This window comes from Schistocerca americana, chromosome 5 (assembly GCF_021461395.2).
Source record: "Schistocerca americana isolate TAMUIC-IGC-003095 chromosome 5, iqSchAmer2.1, whole genome shotgun sequence".
NCBI lineage: Eukaryota > Metazoa > Arthropoda > Insecta > Orthoptera > Acrididae > Schistocerca > Schistocerca americana.
The window spans coordinates 297,991,792-298,012,186 of record NC_060123.1 but is presented as its reverse complement, the minus strand read 5'-3'; the positions used below and the strand labels follow the sequence as shown (position 1 = coordinate 298,012,186).

Sequence of the window (20,395 nt, the reverse complement as noted above, 5' to 3'; positions counted from 1 at the left end):
TTCTGCTGTCACCCGTACATCATAATTCACAATCATTCCAAACGCTGTAGCAGTACTCGGGAGCATTCTCAGCAGCCTGCTGTATGCTACATCATTCATAGGTGCAGCTTACTTCCCCACAACGTTATCAACAAATCTAAATCTTCCATTCTCCTTCCACCAACCAAGATGAATCAATGGTAATACGGTGGACTCCTGTTCGGGAACACGGCGGTTCAAAACCCCTTCTTGCCAAACAGATTCGGATTTTACTTGGTTTCCGTAAACTGCTTAACATGAATGACGCGATGGATGGTTTGAAGGGTTATGGCAGATTTCCTTCCCGATCTGTCCCAAATTCGAGCTTGTGCTCCGTCGCTAATCCCTTTGTTGTCGATGGGACGTTAAACTCTAATACTGAATTTTCGTGTCCGCTTCATTTAGTGTCAGGCCTAAATATTTAAAAGATGTGTCGTCATCCCGAAGTTAATCGCTAATAATCTAATTGGCTACATTTGGGTTCTACTACTTTGGTCCTGGAATTATCTCGCATTTATCCACATTGAAAAAGAGCTGCCAGTCAGTACATCAGAAGAAAGTTCTGCAATGGTCTTTCTATATTTCCTGCGATCGTCCAACGACGATACATTCGTGTAGACCAGGGGTCTCCAAACTACGGCACGCGGGCCGAAACCGGCCCGCGAGGCCGGCAAACCGGCCCGCCTTAGCTGGCCGGACACCCCCGGTATCCGGCCCGCCGAATATTTGAGGTGGTACCTATACTGTCAACAATTGAGTTTCGAGGCCTATCACGACCAATACACCGCGACATTGGCTCTGCTACTCGCTGCAAGACTACATAACTAAACTTATTGTTGCACCGCTTGAAATAACAATGCGTTGACATACTCTACCTCTGTTACGTCTTACAGTAATAGTGTTGCTAACAATGATTTTGAGATTTAGTTAACTTTGCAGGACGCTTTCGTGAAGAATGTGCAGTGACATACTTTTTTGTCGCTGAAATTCGCCGGAATAAAATACGCCAGAATTTCGGCCAGGTACGTCCACCAATCAAAATTATGTAATTAAATAAAAATCGTAGTTCGTTTCAGTGCTAGGTATTCTCACAATCTTAGATTTTTGCGATTTCATCTTTCCTTTAGCCTTGCATTACGGTGATCATGGAGTGCTAGGGTGCGTTAATCCCACTAGGTAGATCTTGGCCCTTATGACTTCGTGGAGGAGTCAATGTGGTCCGCGGACTAAAAAGTTTGGAGACCCTGTGTGTAGACCACAACATCGTCAAGCGAACAATATGATAATGCTGCTCACCCTGTCTGATACATGGTGTACACACGCGGAGAACACCTCTGGTCCAGTTATATTTCCTGGAGGTACTACTTTCGTTCATGCCTAGTATACCGTACTAAATCCTTTCAAAAATTCACCATACCAATCGCATTCTAAACCCCAACGGGCCATACAGTTTGGGTCCCTCCTAGATTTTCGTAAATAAATTCAAGCGAATAGTGTTACGTATGAGTCATTAGCTGGATGATGTCTTGCCAATTCTTAACACCAGTCTGTGGTGTGAAGCCACCTCTGTCTATCGTTGCCATTTTGGCGTTGGTATTCATTCAGGATGTTTTTGTCCCTTGATGGCCAGTTCGGCTTCAGCGTCCTAACGGGGTGCCCCGCTCTGCTTGTTTGATCCCAGGTTGTTCGGGACCAAGTGCGACAAGTGCGGACTGTCCTTCAGCAAGAACGACTTCGTGATGCGCGCCAAGACGAAGATCTACCACATCGAGTGCTTCCGGTGCAGCGCCTGCGAGCGGCAGCTGATCCCGGGGGACGAGTTCGCGCTGCGCGAGGACGGGCTCTTCTGTAAGGAGGACCACGAGGTGCTCGAGAAGGCCACCAACAGCGAGAACAACAACAACACCACCAATGTCAACAATAACAACAGCAGCACCAACAACAACGAGGGCTCCAACTCCGGTAAGTACCTGCCGACCGCTCATAGAGCTCACTACTTGCACGTAGCAGCTTTGATACTCAGTGTCACTTGTTTATGGATGGCCATTCATTCATTCATTCATTCTTCGGTTGTAATAGATGAATCAAGATGAATACGGATGTAACTCTGAATTCGAATCGACGAGTGGCTGATTTCAAATATCCTCAGTCGGGTTTATTTTCTTGCGGCTGCTGTGAAAACTATATGCTAATGAAAGCGATTAGTAGTAGATTTTCTACAATATGTCATATTTTTGCCACAGCTGTATCGCATTTCGTCTTTCTGAAAGGATAGAAGACGAGTGTGGGGTGTGGGTCAGAAGGACACACAGAAATCACAATAGTAATCCGTTGTAGTTGCCGCACACTCTTTTATTCGATTATAAAGCATTATCAAATCACAATCACAGTAATAAAGGCGATTGGCTTATAAATCCAGATAACTTGGATAAATGACAAACAAATTTCTTTAACTAGAACAAGACCCATAAAAACTTGAATATAACTAGTTACATTAACTCAGATAAACTTCATTACTTAGATGGCATTAATGTCCACACGATTCCTATCATAACTCTAATTACTTCCAGTCAGCTAAAGAATACATTAAGTGGCTAGCCAACTTTCCTAAATAAAACACTATTCCTAAAAGCTTTATTACAATAAAAATCACTTCCACGACTAAGGAGGTGCTTTAATTTGACCAAACAAATTTTCAAGTTTACTTAACTCAGTTGATTAATCAAAAATGTTCAAATGTGTGTGAAATCTTATGGGACTTAACTGCTAAGGTCATCAGTCCTTAAGCTTACACACTACTTAACCTAATTTATCCTAGGGACAAACACACACACCCATGGCCGAGGGAGGACTCGAACCTCCGCCGGGACCAGCCGCACAGTCCATGACTGCAGCGCCTTAAACCGCTCGGCTAATCCCGCGTGGCTGATTAATCAACAATGTTATTAAAATCATTACTACTAGAACATGACCATATGACAATAGCCCCTAAAATGAGACCGTTTCAATACTGAGTGTGAATTAGAGATAGACGCGAGCACACCAAAGGATTTTAATCAAGACAAGAGATCCGCGGGAAAGCAAATTAAATAGAAAGGTACTTAACTTTGCACTACAATTGAACTTCAGACACCATAACTCTTCACGAGAAGGATGGAATCACAAGACAGTAACAACATAACCCGAGATGTAAAGGTAGGGGGAGAGGGGGCCTTAAATATCATTCCGCCACCGTGGTACTCTGCTCCCAGTCAGCTCTCGTCGACCACTGCCAATTATCTACAACATGAAACACATCAGCGGTGAACAATATTCTGAGCTATGAGATACACAATCTTGTCTAGAGAACAGGTGATCAATACTTTCAATGAAATCAGCCTCCGTGAGCTACTTGGCCAGTCACGTTCCTTAAAATTTGATTAACCAAGTCGCAAAAGGACCACTAAAATAATGTCCTATAGTTGAGATGACAAGAATTATCTCGGCACTCATTTAAACGCCAAACTACAATAATGAACTACAAGGTAGAATGGAAGAAATATCTCGGCATGGCCTGGAACGCCAGACACCGACCTACGCACTACTCGTAGCACTCCTAGCTACGTATTTAGACATGCTTCATGTCGGTTTGTTGGACGTATCCACATTTCTTTAACTGCCGTACACCGAGTTGCGTGGTAAACAACTAGAACAATTTCAAATAGTTTTTAGTACACCGGCATGTTCAGTTAAGATGCACGCAACTCACCGAATCAATTCGACGACTCAAATTCATTCGGCCTGTGCAGCTTGTAACAGACTCGAAGGAACTTGTCCTTCCAACCTCTAGGAAAACCAAATCACCATGGGCAATGGATCGGCGTTGTACGATCCAACACGCCGTAGCGGATGGCCACGCTCCTTCGTAGTGCCGACTCGGCCTCTCCGCATGCTGACTTCGTCCACAGTCCCACGTCACTGGACCTCACACCGCGGATCCACACACAAGAGTCCCGGCAGAATGCACGCGCTGCAGTTAAATGCCCGCCGCTAAAGATATGAAGAAAAGCAATCAACAATCGAAGGCGACTCTAAGAAGAAAATGAGAATCGATGGCAACTGGTGCCAGAAACACACCAGCTCAGAGAGTTTAACGTTCAGTCCATATCGAGGTCATCAGATATCGAGCACAAACTTTGATTACAAAAGGGTAGGGAGGGAAATCGGCCGTACCCTTCTCAAAGGAACCATCCCGTCATTTCCCTCCAGCGATTTAGGAAAAAACAGATAACCAAAATCTTGATGTCAAGAACTGTATTCGCAAATTCCGAATATCGTACCACGACAGCTAAGCAATTTCCTGGAAAGAAATGAAAATTTGTGCCGGACAGATACTCGAACCCAGATTTTCCGCTTTACGCGAGCCGTTGCATTAACCGTTCGGCTATTCGACCCAAACTTCCATATGCTGCAGTGACTGCAACCAATAGGGCTTGCACAATTATGTGATCTCCGCAGATGGAGGGACTTCCTTAGTTTTGTAGTTAGGTTGCCTTTGCTTTGGCATGAAATACATCAGTGCACCTTGGTCGCCGGATGGGGATTTGAACCGTCGTTCTCCTGAATGCGAGTCCATTGTGCTAACCACTGCGGAAACTCAGAAAAAACATGCAGTGTTTTTGCTTACAGCTATCTTTTATCTTCAGAAGTGAGCGAAAATTGGCGGTTTAGTTTACGCATTACAACGAATTTTTGAGCCGACATATCTCGTGATTGTATAGCGACAACTGAAATTTACGTAGGCTAGGATTTGAACTGTGATTTCCTGCTAATGGCGGGTTCAATTCCGGAAGTTACCTATTTTCAGTAGTGGGCGATTATTCATTACGCAGCACGTACAGAATACCTGAACATTTTGCACTGATACAATTTTATCGTCATTGATTTCATCTTCCACCGAATCATTTTAGCCTATTTAGTTCATTCTATACTTTATGAGGGCACGCACGTAACCGAGAGCATTCACAATCACGTCTTACATTTCCTTTATGTCCCTCCTCCTTTAATAAAAATGAAGTGATACGAAATTCATGAATGCGTAAAGTTAGTTAGTATCTACACCAAATTAGTTTTTTTTTTTTTTTCGGGTGAACAGTATAGTAGAGTACGTATGTACAGGAAATCGCATGCAGGTCGCTAATTCGAATAATTCTACAATATTATTCCTGTGTTAGGATTCCTTTATCTACATCTACGTGATTACTCTGCTATTCACAATAAAGTGCCTGGCAGAGGGTTCAATGAACCACCTTCATGCTGTCTCTCTACCGTACCACTCTCGAACGGCACGCGGGAAAAACGAGCAATTAAATATTTCTGTGCGAGCCCTGATTTCTCTTATTTTATCGTAATGATCATTTTGCCCTATGTAGGTGGGTGCCAACAGAATGTTACGCAATCGGAGGAGAAAACTGGTGATTGAAATTACGTGAGAAGATTCCTTCGCAACGAAAAACGCCTTTGTTTTAATGATTGCCACTCCAATTCACGTACGAGGGCGCTATCTTCCCTACTTCGCGATAATACAAAACGAGCTGCCCTTCTTTGTACTTTTTCGAAGTCATCCATCAGTCCCATCTGATGCGGATCCCACACCGCACAGCAATACTCCAGAATAGGGCGGACAAGTGTGGTGTAAGCAGTCTCTTTAGTAGACTTGCTGCACCTTCCAAGTGTTCTGCCAATGAATCGCAGCCTTTGATTGGCTCTACCCACAACATTATCTATGTGATCGTTCCAATTTAGGTTATTTGTAATTATAATCCCTAAGTATTTAGTTGAATTTACAGCCCTTAGATTTGTGTGAATTATCGCGTAATCGAAATGTAGCTGATCTCTCTTAGTACTCATGTGAATAACTTCATACTTTTCTTTATTCAGGGTCAACTGCCACTTTTCGCACCATACAGATATCTAAATCATTTTGCAAGTCATTTTGATCATCTGATGATTTTACAAGACGGTAAATGACAGCATCATCTGCAAACAGTCTAAGACGGCCACTCAGATTGTCTCCTATGTCGTTAATATAGATCAGGAACAATAGAGGCCATGACAGAAGACATCCAGCGAATCAATAGTAACACTGCACGTTTGCGTGCGCATATCGTTAGGAATGTTCTACCAGTAATGAGCAGTACTGTAAGCAGAATTTAAACAGACACCTCCGTCTTTGTTTATACTGTCACTTGCTAATCTAACAGTAACTGCTTCCTTAATCGTTTGCTGTACTTTGAGAGGCCGACTCGTCGTCGATGCAAGTGAGCACCGAATGTAAACATCATGAGTCAGTCTCGTGGGAACGGAACTTCGGACGAACTTCTTTTTATGTGTCGGATACGGCTCTATTCAATACGTACATTATCCAAAAAGAAAAAAGACGGTCAGAAAAAGAAAACGTAAGTTAATTACCAAATGAATATAGCAGAGGAAATGTTAACAATGTCCAAATGCCAGACCACTAAAAGTGTGGAAAACCATCACCAGGTGAAACACGTATTCGACCAAGCGCAGTTTTGGGCCCATTGCTCTAAACTTACTGATCCGACGTCTAAAAACGAAAAACCGCACAGGATGTCGAAAATTTGTGCGAAACACAAAATGCCAAGCGAAAGTATGTGCCTCGTGATGACTGGGTGTTGTGTGTTGTCCTTAGGTTAGTTAGGTTTAAGTAGTTCTAAGTTCTAGGGGACTGATGACCATAGATGTTAAGTTCCATAGTGCTCAGAGCCATTTGGACCATTTGAAAGGATGTGGACATGCACGGAGTGCAAAGTGGCGTTACATCTACCACAATGCTTTCGAAAGTACGATGTCTTGCAGGACCGCTAATTTTTAAAGTTGTAAGCATTTTCCTATTAGAAATTAATTAAAGAGGTTTCTTCTTGTTATTACTTTCTGTTGCCAATATCTGTGTTTAGGCATCGTGTTACTTTACTTCTGCTGAAAAAGTAACAGCTGAAGACGCCCAGGAAGATAATAGTTTCTATTAAAATATTGTTTGTATGTAAAAATTTATAGTTTGAAGTATGGTTTATATAAATGAATTAAATTAGTGTTAACGTCTGCAAAGAGCAGTATCAGAGTGGAACAAATAAACGTCTGGCTGCATAACAGATATCCGTACGTCGGCCTGTACAGTGATTGTGTCGCGCATCACGCTGGTCCGTTTTGCACGCGTCGTCTCAAACCGCTTGGGCATGGATTTCGCCCAACTGAATGGCGTGGCGTGGTGTTAATAACACGACCCTAATAGTTGGAAGTACTACTTGGAAATACCAGAGCGATAGAGTTAATGCTACTTCCTTCCCCGTTGGTAATTAACATTAATGATCGAGAACTTTTGACGTTGGTCATCTTTAGTTGTGTGGTGGCTCCAGCATTTCTCTCTCTCTCTCTCTCTCTCTCTCTCTCTCTCTCTCTCTCTCTCTCTCGGCATATGCTGAATCACGGTTTTTGGTCGGCATAGCCCCACTTGCCGAAGATTTAAATGTCGTTGGACGACGTTTCTCGTTGCATTGCGCCTCTGAAATTGAAAGATAGTTGAGTTCAGCAGCGTTGTCCAGAAACTCATCCGGCTTCATTGTTGTGAATGAACTGATCAAATGCACAATTTTTCACCGTGAGGGTTTTTTTATTGCAGGACTGCATGTACTAGGCACGCGTTGTGAAGCCACTTTTTGTATCTAAGTAGGAACACACATACGATGTGTGATAAAAAAAATACAATGAATAACTTTATTAGAAACGAAGTAATATGTTTACGTGCAGTTCGATTTAATCTCCTTCAAAGAACTGTCCTTCGCCAGCAATGCACTTCTCCCAACGTTGAATTCATGACTGAAAGCGTTTCTGGAAGATTTCTTTCGAGAGGGCATTCAGCTGCTGTGTTGTAGACCTCTCTGTCGTGAATGGTGTCAAAATTATTTCTTTTAAGCACGGTTTACATTTTTGAGAAGAGCCAGAAGTTGCATGTTGCTAAATCTGTTGAGTCAGGAGAATGTCGCCAGACAGGAATACTTTCTCAGGCAAAAAACTAGCGAATAAAAAGCGATGTGGTAGCACGGCACGTTTTCGTGATGAAGGAGCAGGCCATTGAGCCATTTTTCTGGTCTGTTTCTTCATACATCGTTCCTCAAACAGTGAAGTACGCCCTTGTAAAATTTGACGTTTATAGTTGTTCCTCTTGGAACGAACTCTGATCGCACTACGCCCTCGATATCGAGATGGCAAAGAACATTATTTTGATATTCGATTTTGAGAGACGTGCCTTTTCAGAGCGAGGAGAATCACTTGTTTTCCATCGGAAACTCTGAATTTTACAGTGGGAAAGGGACACGATGTTTCACAAAAGAGGTATCTTTAAGCTGGTGCGTCCGTGGGATGATTGTCTCAATGCTCAATGATTATGCTAGATTGGCGTACCGATTCTGGACTGTATGGCCTTCCAACAGAAGCTTTTTGATCAGCCTTATATACACCGATTAGCCAAAACATTATGGCTACTTCTTTAATAGCGTGTTGTTGCTCTTTTCAATCACAGTACAAGAGATTCTGCTTGGCATGGATTCTACAAGTCCTTGACAGAAGTCTAGAAGTATGTGTCAGCAAAGGTCAAGCAATTCCCGCAAATTACGGGTGGTGGTTTACGGGCACGCAGCTGGCGCCCGATGAGTTTCAGTGGGTACAGACCAGACACATTTGCTGGCCAAGACATCAATGTGAGTTCACTATAATGCCCCCCAGACTGCCGTAGTACAATTATGGCTTTGCAACACGGACAATTCTCCTGCTAGAGGATGTCACTGACTTGGGGGGGGGGGGGGGGGGCGGGGAGACTTTAAGCACGAAGCGATGCAGGTGGTCGACAATAATGCTCACGTAATTCACTGCTATCAAGATGCCTGCGATTTCCACCAAATATCCCATGGCAGCGCAACTCGATGCACCCCATATCATAATTCTGCCCTTACTGGCTTGCATCTGAGACGTGATGCAGTGCAGCTATTCGCTTGAATGACGTCGTGTAAAGACGCGCTCGTCGACCTGGCGTAATAAGAAATGCGATTCATTCTACGCGTTTCAATTGATCCACTGTGAAAACTCAGTGATGCTGTGGCCACTGCAGTCATAATTGACGTTGTCTTTCGTGTGATGTGGAGGTTCGTGTTGCACAATGGCCTTTGAACGGTGTGTTCCGAAACACTTGTCGCTGCAACAGCATTGTATTCTGTCGTCAGATCTGCCACAGGTCGCCTATCCTGGATTACACTATATATTACTACGTTTTTTGATGAGACGTGGTCGTCCAATACCTTAAGCCGTCGGCACACGGACCGTGCATCCGAGCGTTGAGCGTGCCGAGTTGCTGACGTCGTAGCGTGGAACAGCACGTTCGGGAGTGTTTCCGAACGTGCAGAGCAATATCTGGCATGTCAGATATTCTGAGCGTGCGTCTGAGCGTTGACCAATGAGATGGCACAACAATCGCCGTCTCCCTTCAGTATAGAGCTGTGAGGCGCCATATTGGCATTCATTTCAAGCCTGTATGCATATATGCCGTTTCTGAGCACCAGCAAATTGAGAATCAGTGGGAAACCCGTTGTTAACTCTGTGATTCATTCCAATAAAATAATGAGAAACATAATATTCGTGGCAAAAGAATTATTGTAACTTGCGTATTATGAGAGGAGGCTATTTGAAGGCAGCGACACACTGAAGATCCACCCAAAACGCATTGTTCTTGGTACAATTTGTTGTAATTAAATTTCAATTAGTAACATATCTACGATTATGGTTTTCAGCACACGCCGTAACATAATATGATTAGATATAAGAGGCGGGTTGTTGGTTTAGCGTGATGAGTAGCGTCACTGTCCAGTGGTGAATTGTTTACTGCGGCGGTGGTTCGCGTCTTGACACTTCCAAGTTCTTTTTTCCTAACATTCGCGTTTTCATTAGGTTCTGATACATTATTATTAGTTTAATATAAGTATATACTTTAATATTTGATGTTATGAAAATATAAGTTCACTTTTTTTTTTTTTTTTTTTTTTTAGGGGTGACTTTGTTCGATTGGCTTAATCTACAGAACAGCTTGCGCTACTTTTATAAAGATATTTTGCCTCCTTTTCTTTTAAGATTCGTAATTCGCATGTTGCAAAGATTCTGCTACTGGGTAGGAACAGTGATCAAGTAAGACTGAGCTTGGGGTTTTACTAAAATGTGGGAATGATGAAATAATGTTTATCTTATGCGGAGAAGTATTCCAAATTTGTACCGCACTATTTGTAATGGATCTTTTATAAGCCTGTGTCCTTCTTGATTGGACATGGTACTTCCTTTTTCGTGGACGATGGAGGAAACGCGCGTTTTAATAGAGATAACGTGGGAATTTTACGTGCGCCCGTTGAGAAAACAGCGTGATTTACGAACTAGAAACATCCCTCAACTGCCGCTGGAGTGCGTTGCGATCGCCTATACCACGTTGGGGCCCACGTACCGTACGCACCAGTCGCATCGCTCCTGAGCGTTCAGCAGCACGTTGAACTCGGCACGCTCAACGTTAACGTGCCACAGCACGGTCCGTGTGCCGACGTCTTTACGGCCTACTCGTTACTTCGCCATCCTCCAACGACTTGCCAGCAGTACTCCAACAGACCAGAGGTTCTCCCGCTTCAGAGATTCTCATTTCCAGCCGCAGCGCTACAACAACGTGTCGGAAGTTCCATGCGGCTTTTCGCGGATGATGCTGTAGTATACAGAGAAGTTGCAGCATTAGAAAATTGTAGCGAAATGCAGAAAGATCTGCAGCGGATAGGCACTTGGTGCAGCGAGTGGCAACTGACCCTTAACATAGACAAATGTAATGTATTGCGAATACATAGAAAGAAGGATCCTTTATTGTATGATTATATGATAGCGGAACAAACAGTGGTTGCAGTTACTTCTGTAAAATATCTGGGAGTATGCGTACGGAACCATTTGAAGTGGAATGATCATATAAAATTAATTGTTGGTAAGCCGTGTGCCAGGTCGAGATTCATTGGGAGAGTCCTTAGAAAATGTAGACAATCAACGAAGGAGGTGGCTTACAAAACACTCGTTCAACCTATACTTGAGTATTGCTCATAAGTGTGAGATCCGTACCAGGTCGGGTTGACAGAGGAGATAGAGAAGATCCAAAGAAGAGCGGCGCGTTTCGTCACAGGGTTATTTGGTAAGCGTGATAGCGTTACGGAGATGTTAAGCAAACTCAAGTGCCAGACTCTGCAAGAGAGGCGCTCTGCATCGCGGTGTAGCTTGCTCGCCAGGTTCCGAGAGGGTGCGTTTCTGGATGGAGTATCGAATATATTGCTTCCCCCTTCTTATACCTCCCGAGGAGATCACGAATGTAAAATTAGAGATATTCGAGCGCGCACGGAAGCTTTCCGGCAATCTTTCTTCCCGCGAACCATACGCGACTGGAACAGGAAAGGGAGGTAATGACAGTGGCACGTAAAGTACCCTCCGTCACACACCGTTGGGTGGCTTGCGGAGTATGAATGTAGATGTAGATGTAGAACGTGCCCTTTGTCAAAATCACTTGTATCAGCGGATTTCCGCATTTGCGGACCTGCTCTTCGCTATAATGAATGCCCATCCGTCTCTCTTCCGCTTACAGTCTTTCCTTACGGTGTCACGTGCCCGCAACACCACCAGGAGGCATTCAACCTCGCCGCAGGCAGCGCTCGTAGTGTTTTGCCTCGTCAGTGTATGTGCCTATGTTGTTCAGCGTGAGGGAACACCTGAGCCACACGCGAATGGATAGCAGGCGGCGGTCCTCGCCATAACGTCGCGGCGGCGCACGCATGCGTGGGATGCGGCCGCTACGTGCGTGCAGCGGGACGGCGGCCGGAGACGGCCCGGCCTATCGATTGCACGTGTCGTCTGGCCGGCCCGCACATGCGCCGTGGAGGCGCCAATGCCGGCCTCCACAGCCGCCGCCGCCCCCGCCACGGCCACAGCCTAATTGCCCGGCTCCGCGCCGCGCCGCGCGTCAATAAGGCGGCGCGACGTGGTGTGCCGTGGCGGTGGCGGTCCATACTCTCACCCCTTCTGGGGATCCCGCCCAGGACGTCGCTCGGACGTCTCGGGGCCTGCCACAGCCGCCGCCCCCAATGGGACCACTACTACAGTAGCAAGCTGCTCAGATTGCCACTTAGGAACTGCTCTAAATAACCATACCAGACAACATAATACACTACTGGCCATTAAAATTGCTTCACCTCGAAGATGACGTGCTACAGACGCGAAATTTAACCGACAGGAAGAAGATGCTGTGATATGCAAATGATCAGCTTTCCAGAGCATTCACGAACGGTTGTCGCCGGTGGCGACACCTACAACGTGCTGACATGAGGAAAGTTTCCAACCGATTTCTCATACACAAACAGCAGTTGACCGGCGTTGCCTGGTGAAAAGTTGTTGTGATGCTTCGTGTAAGGAGGAGAAATGCGTACCATCACGTTTCCGACTTTGATAAAGGCCGGATTGTAGCCTATCGCGATGCGGTTTATCGTATCGCGACATTGCTGCTCGCGTTTGTCGAAATCCAATGGCTGTTAGCAGAATATGGAATCGGTGGGTTCAGGAGGGTAATACGGAACGCCGTGCTGGGTCCCAACGGCCTCGCATCACTAGCAGTCGAGATGACAGGCATCTTATCTGCATGGCTGTAACGGATCGTGCAGCCACGTCTCGATCCCTGAGTGCACAGATGGGGACGTTTGCAAGACAACAACCATCTGTACGAACAGTTCGACGACCATACAATGTAAGCTTTCACGGCCGGTATTATCTTCACTTAAAATTTCCGGGCTGATGGGCCGTGGTCGAAGTATAAAACTCTCTCCTGACGTTTCGTCTCCGACTGCGGGAGACATCCTCGGAGGTAAAGCGGCGAACTGCCTAGAGAGAGTTTTATACTTCGACCACTATCAGCTCGGAGACCATGGCTGCGGTAACCCTTGACGCTGCATCACAGACAGGAGCGTCTGCGATGATGTACTCAACGACGAACGTGGGTGCACGAATGGCAAAACGTCATTTTTTCGGATGAATCCAGGTTCTGTTTACAGCATCATGATGGTCGCATCCGTGTTTGGTGGCATCGCGGTCAACGCACATTGGAAGCGTGTATTCGTCATCGCCATACTGGCGTATCAGCCTGCGTGATGGCATGGGGTGACATTCGTTACACGTCTCGGTCATCTCTTGTTCGCATTGACGACACTTTGAACAGTGGACGTTACATTTCAGATGTGTTACCAACCGTAGCTCTACCCTTCATTCGATCCCTGCGAAACCCTACATTTCAGCAGGATAATGCACGACCGCATGTTGCAGGTCCTGTACGGGCCTTTCTGGATACAGAAAATGTTCGACTGCTCCCCTGACCAGCACATTCTCCAGACCTCTCACCAATTGAAAACGTCTGGTCAGTGGTTGCCGAGCAACTGGCTCGTCACAATACGCCAGTCTCTACTCTTGATGAACTGTGGTACCGTGTTGAAGCTGCATGGGCAGCTGTACCTGTACACGCCATCCAAGCTCTGTTTGACTTAATGCCCAGGCGTATCAAAGCCGTTATTACGGCCAGAGGTGGTTTTTCTGGGTACTGATTTCTCCGTATCTATGCACCCAAATTGCGTGAAAATGTAATCACATGTCAGTTCTAGTATAATATATTTTTCCAATGAATACCCGTTTATCATCTGGATTTCTTCTTGGTGTAGCAATTTTAATGGCCAGCAGTTTAACTTTGGAACGCTGCATACGGTGTAGAACTCGTACCAGCTGGTGTACGTTGAAGTCAGTCGTAGCAGTATGTTCAAATGACTCTGAGCACTATGGGACTTAACTTCTGAGGTCATCAGTCCCCTAGAATTTAGAACTACTTAAACCCAAATAACCTAAGGACATCACACACATCCATTCCCGAGCAGGATTCGAACCTGCGACTGTAGCGGTCGCGCGGTTCCAGACTGTAGCGCCTACAACCGCTCGGCCACCATGGCCGGCGTAGCAGTATGTGCCAGCTGATTCTATGCACTTATTAGCTGTACTACGCAAGCTGCTTCGCGGTGTCTCGTGGAACGTTAGTTCTGTACCTCTAATACTTCTCCCTTTCCCTGTTCCAGTTGTGAATCGTTGGCAGAAAAAAAACCACTAGTAAGCCTCTAATTTCACCTACATGATCTTTTCGCGAGATATACAGGGAGACAAAACGTGAAAACATCATGAATAACGCATGCTTGAACATCGTGTAGATGTTAGCCAAGCATGCACCTTTCCCTGCCAAATTCTTCCCCTCCCCCCCTTTTTTTTTTTACTAAAGGCGCCTGTGCTATCCCCTCAGCACATTGCAATTGTCAGTCGTGGTCACAACAATGTTCTATGTCGTTGTGCCTGCTTTACATTCTCTGATATGACAAAAGTCATGAGGCAGCGATATACACGTGTAAGTACTGTCGCCTACACTAATTATAAAAGGACAGTGCATTAGCGGAACTGTCATTTGTACCCACGTAAATCACGTGAAAAGGTTTCCGACGCGATAATGATCACACGCCGGGAATTAATAGAGTTTCAACGGGAATGATAGTTGGAGCTACACGCACTGGACATTCCATTTCGGAAATCGTTGGTGACCTCAATATTCCGAGATCCACAGTGTCAAGGGTGTGCTGAGAATACTAAATTTCATGTACTAGCTCTCACCACGGGCAATTCAATGCCCAATGGTCTTCATTTTACGACCGAGAGCAGAGGCATTTTTTAGAGTTGCCAGTGCTAACAAACAAGCAACGCTGTGTGAAATAACCGCAGAAATCAATGTGGGACGTGCAACCAACATATACGTTAGTACAGAGTGACGAAATTTGGCGTTAATGGACTGGAACAGCAGCCCGGATCCCAGACAGACGAGTAATATTAAAGTTTTTTTGTGTAGGGAATCCGTCAGGAGTTTTGGGCACTACGACCACCACACCAGTATTAATAACAAAAGGAGGGCCAGCATTGGTCGATGAAGTAGAAATTTCTATTTCTGTCGCAAACCGATTTCAGTCACTGCATGACCATGGAATGGAACAGTAGAAAAATGATGTGAAGGTGGTTCGAGGAACACTCTACCAGGCACTTAAGCGTGAACTGCAGTCATGCGCAATCAATGACAGAAGCAATTCTTGTTGGGTTTGAAACTGGTTTCGACTGAGAAAACTCTTGCATCTGGTATCTACACTCCTGGAAATTGAAATAAGAACACCGTGAATTCATTGTCCCAGGAAGGGGAAACTTTATTGACACATTCCTGGGGTCAGATACATCACATGATCACACTGACAGAACCACAGGCACATAGACACAGGCAACAGAGCATGCACAATGTCGGCACTACTACAGTGTATATCCACCTTTCGCAGCAATGCAGGCTGCTATTCTCCCATGGAGACGATCGTAGAGATGCTGGATGTAGTCCTGTGGAACGGCTTGCCATGCCATTTCCACCTGGCGCCTCAGTTGGACCAGCGTTCGTGCTGGACGTGCAGACCGCGTGAGACGACGCTTCATCCAGTCCCAAACATGCTCAATGGGGGACAGATCCGGAGATCTTGCTGGCCAGGGTAGTTGACTTACACCTTCTAGAGCACGTTGGGTGGCACGGGATACATGCGGACGTGCATTGTCCTGTTGGAACAGCAAGTTCCCTTGCCGGTCTAGGAATGGTAGAACGATGGGTTCGATGACGGTTTGGATGTACCGTGCACTATTCAGTGTCCCCTCGACGATCACCAGTGGTGTACGGCCAGTGTAGGAGATCGCTCCCCACACCATGATGCCGGGTGTTGGCCCTTTGTGCTTCGGTCGTATGCAGTCCTGATTGTGGCGCTCACCTGCACGGCGCCAAACACGCATACGACCATCAGTGGCACCAAGGCAGAAGCGACTCTCATCGCTGAAGACGACACGTCTCCATTCGTCCCTCCATTCACGCCTGTCGCGACACCGCTGGAGGCGGGCTGCACGATGTTGGGGCGTGAGCGGAAGACGGCCTAACGGTGTGCGGGACCGTAGCCCAGCTTCATGGAGACGGTTGCGAATGGTCCTCGCCGATACCCCAGGAGCAACAGTGTCCCTAATTTGCTGGGAAGTGGCGGTGCGGTCCCCTACGGCACTGCGTAGGATGCTACGGTCTTGGCGTGCATCCGTGCGTCGCTGCGGTCCGGTCCCAGGTCGACGGGCACGTGTACCTTCCGCCGACCACTGGCGACAACATCGATGTACTGTGGAGACCTCACGCCCCACGTGTTGAGCAATTCGGCGGTACGTCCACCCGGCCTCCCGCATGCCCACTATACGCCCTCGCTCAAAGTCCGTCAACTGCACATACGGTTCACGTCCACGCTGTCGCGGCATGCTACCAGTGTTAAAGACTGCGATGGAGCTCCGTATGCCACGGCAAACTGGCCGACACTGACGGCGGCGGTGCACAAATGCTGCGCAGCTAGCGCCATTCGACGGCCAACACCGCGGTTCCTGGTGTGTCCGCTGTGCCGTGCGTGTGATGATTGCTTGTACAGCCCTCTCGCAGTGTCCGGAGCAAGTATGGTGGGTCTGACACACCGGTGTCAATGTGTTCTTTTTTCCATTTCCAGGAGTGTATATGTTAGATTCTTTACACGACCACCGCTATTACTCCGTCTGGCAAGGCTGCGAATTGTACATCATTCCTTATGCCCAAGTTGTACAGTACACGTTGGTACAGCAACAAAGTGTTGCGCCGTAGACGTGGGCAGGTCCAAACGCTATGGCCCCTTCGTGCTATCTTGTCACATCGGCATGTCGACCCATCTTAGTGCGCTGGTTTCTTACAAGCACAGTACAGCATGTCATTCTCAATGGAGACGAACACATCAGAAGGAAAAGTAGCTTTGGGCGTACGCCAAGGGAGTGTAATAGCACCATTACTTTTCAGAATACGACTATAGAGGCTGTTTGGAAGTCTTTGCATCAGATGATTATGGGTGATAACTTTTGTTAGGGACAAAATGGTCACTTGCGCTTCTTGGCAATGCTATGCGAGATTTCACCGAACTATCTGATGTACTGACCAGGTGTGCTGCTCACTACCTACCCCAGTTAATTGATATAGTGATGATCAACAAGGAAATATTAACAATGAGTTCATCTAAGCGGAGAGAGGTATTTGAGAAGTAAATGAGTAACTTTAATTTTGCTGGGCCTGCCCCCCTTTCATACGAAGCAGATGACTGGATTCTAGGCGACACACAAGGCATACGCACGCTGTAGAATGCGTACGCCTTGGCGTCTCGCAGAGGTATAACCAATACAAAGTGTCGCCGGGAACCATCAGTGAACATTTTGTGTCCAACCAAAATCAGTGACTATTTTGTCTCTAATGTTATTGACTGTGGATGGTATTGTCAGAATGTAAATAATGAAGTCACTGTAAAAAAAAGTCATTAATTTTGGCACTTATCTTGAATGGATTCCCACGTAGATTTCGTAGAAGTTATGGCTCATCTTGTTGATTCTAGGGTTATTCCACTTTGACTGCTAGAAGGTCCAGATCTGTATTTTAGCAATATTTGAAGATCTAACAAATGCGTTTTTCACCGAATTCTTAATGATCAAACAATCCCAAATCAGAGCAATGCTATGGTAGAAATAATTTTTGACTTGGTGTTCACGATCCACATTTTTATTAAACTTCTTGTAAATTCACATATACTTCTTGCCGGCCGGGGTGGCCGAGAGGTTCTAGGCGGTACAGTCTGGAGCCACGCGACCGCTATGGTCGCAGGTTCGAATCCTGCCTCGGGCATGGATGTGTGTGATGTCCTTAGGTTAGTTAGGTTTAAGTAGTCCTAAGTTCTAGAGGACTGATGACCTCAGATGTTAAGTCCCATAGTGCTCAGAGCCATTTGAACCATTTGAACATATACTTCTTCTTAATTGTCACATCATCAAGAAAACAGTTTTGTATCAATCTTCATATCTTTAATTTCTACTTTAACCAAACACAAGACTTGATTGCTCTTTTACAAAGCGAAATAACAACTTAACTTCTGCAAAGTGAAACAAAGACTGCTCTGTGCGCATTCGCGCCAAAACGGTTACAAGTAAGTCAAAGATTATAAGAGTCTCACAGAAATGAATACACACAAGAACCATATCACTGTAATATATCGATACATCGGAGTACGTATACGTTAATAAAACCAAATGTGAATATTGTCACAAAAATATGTCTGTTACTTCGCAGAACTAGGGTTGGAGTGCCGTAATGGTCACGCAAATAAAGAACCATTACAAGGTAGAGTAACTCATTATTGCATGCTCACACGATTGCTGAACTATCACTGGAAGCAGTAACACTAATAAAATATCAAGGAGTATGCGTACGAAGCAATTTCAGGTGATATGACAGCACAAAACCAACTGAATGCAAGTCACTTGCCGGACAGGTTCATTGCAAGTATACTCAGAAAATACAGCCCCTCGTTCGACAGATACTTCAAAGAGGGTCAGCGTTGAGGTAGAAATTTTTATTTCTGTTGCAAGTGTGAAAGCCCTGTGGACTCTCAAATACAAGTAGTAAAATTGCAATATTGCACATATCAGTGAATGGTACGTGTGAGACCGAAGGTATAAATGCAATTCGAAATGCATTTGTAGCTTCGGTCTGACAAGTCCTCTTCATTGATAAGTGCAGAGATTGCAGTCTTACTGCTTGTATTTATGAGTCCACGGGGCTTCAGTACTAGCACTGTGATGATCACATAGTGACCAAATAGATTTGCAACTGAAATAAGAATTTCTACCTAGCTTGAATGCCTTCCCCTTGCCAGACTATGAAATAATCTCCGAGAGCTATCTTTCTATATGCAGTTCAGCATCTTTCTTATAATATTCTGTCTAGTCACAACACATTACCTGATATAGTATTGTCGGGAGTCCTCAACATCATCATCATAATAATATTAATAAAAATTTTCACTGAGGCTGCGAGCAGGTGATTAGGGTCAATATAAATGATGGACAAATAATGAAACATAAAAAGCGTCTATGAAACATCTGCGTTACATGACATTTGCGACAACAGCTGTAGATTCTGGCTTTTATTTGCACAATTTAATAACTTTTTGTTGTTTTAGTATTAAGATTTATACAGTAGAAGTGAAAATCAACTAAAAATGACACGGAAGTGCTGAAATATATTCTGGTAGAGGACTCGAGAAGAATTAGTGTTTCACAATAATATGTTAGACTTACTAGCTATTACTACAAACGTCGCTGCTTCAGAGCACCAAACCAACCTTTGAACAGTATGTCTCCAACTTTTCCTTTAAAGGTAAACCTAAACATAACAATTCGTTTCTCGAATTACTTTTTTATCTCTTCTAGAAAACTTCATAATTCGATCCATTTAGCCCAACTATGACTTTAAAATTGATCTTGGCTCATTCACATAACCTTTTATTTAGTTTTGTAGATCGTTCTCTCTCAGTAACGTGTGCAATTTTCCATCCTGCATACCTTCCATTCATTGTGTTTTTGGTTAACTCGATCTTCTCTTCAGCTCCCAATCTCCAGGTCTGATAGCGATGTAAGGCACTGCATACGTAAGCATCAAGATGAAGTTCTTAGTTTCAGGCAGCTACATTTGGATGTTAAAATCTTTTTCTTATTGGTTTTTTCATCGGTAAGTAAAGCAGTTCACACTCGAGAAGACTGGTCTGAACACTGCAATGTTTTGCGACACATAGTGCTGTTAGAGGTGATGTGCCCATGTCTTCCTCCAACCTTTGAACTGATACACCTTTCCAATTATTTAGGGTACCTAAAGTTTAACCTAACTACAGTCCGACCTTTCATTTGTCACATGTACAAATCATTACCAGAGGTAATATACGCTATAAATAGGCAATTCTATTTAGTATCTCGTTACTTCATCCTCCTCCTCTCGCTTGTAGAGTTGACACAATGAAGCCTGCTTCCCTAAGAATTCATTTAGATTGTTAACTTACATCTTAACTTGCTGATGTTTACCGCAGGTAGTTTATTTCGTTTTCAGCATTTTTAGTTTCATACTGTAACTTTCATAAGTCATTTTTTTGTTAGCATGGTTTCTAGAACATTTTCACTCCCGCTAAAACAAGTATATTACCTGGAAATGCTAACTAGAAAACTGGGCGCTCTGTTACGAGTAGTGTGTTAAGTGGTATTGTCAGGCTGGAGACCAAATGTAACTAGAAAGATTTCCCTTACTTAG

At 44.9% G+C, this 20,395-nt stretch overlaps 1 protein-coding gene across 1 annotated transcript in view; it reads left to right on the top strand.

Moving 5' to 3' along the window:
• Positions 1 to 20,395, top strand: part of LOC124616106 (insulin gene enhancer protein isl-1) — a 448,316-nt gene that overhangs the window by 308,134 nt on the left and 119,787 nt on the right. The window contains exon 4 of the mRNA XM_047144366.1: positions 1,700 to 1,980. Within this exon, the coding sequence (XP_047000322.1) occupies positions 1,700 to 1,980 (281 nt within the window). The remainder of the gene's footprint in view (positions 1 to 1,699; positions 1,981 to 20,395) is intronic.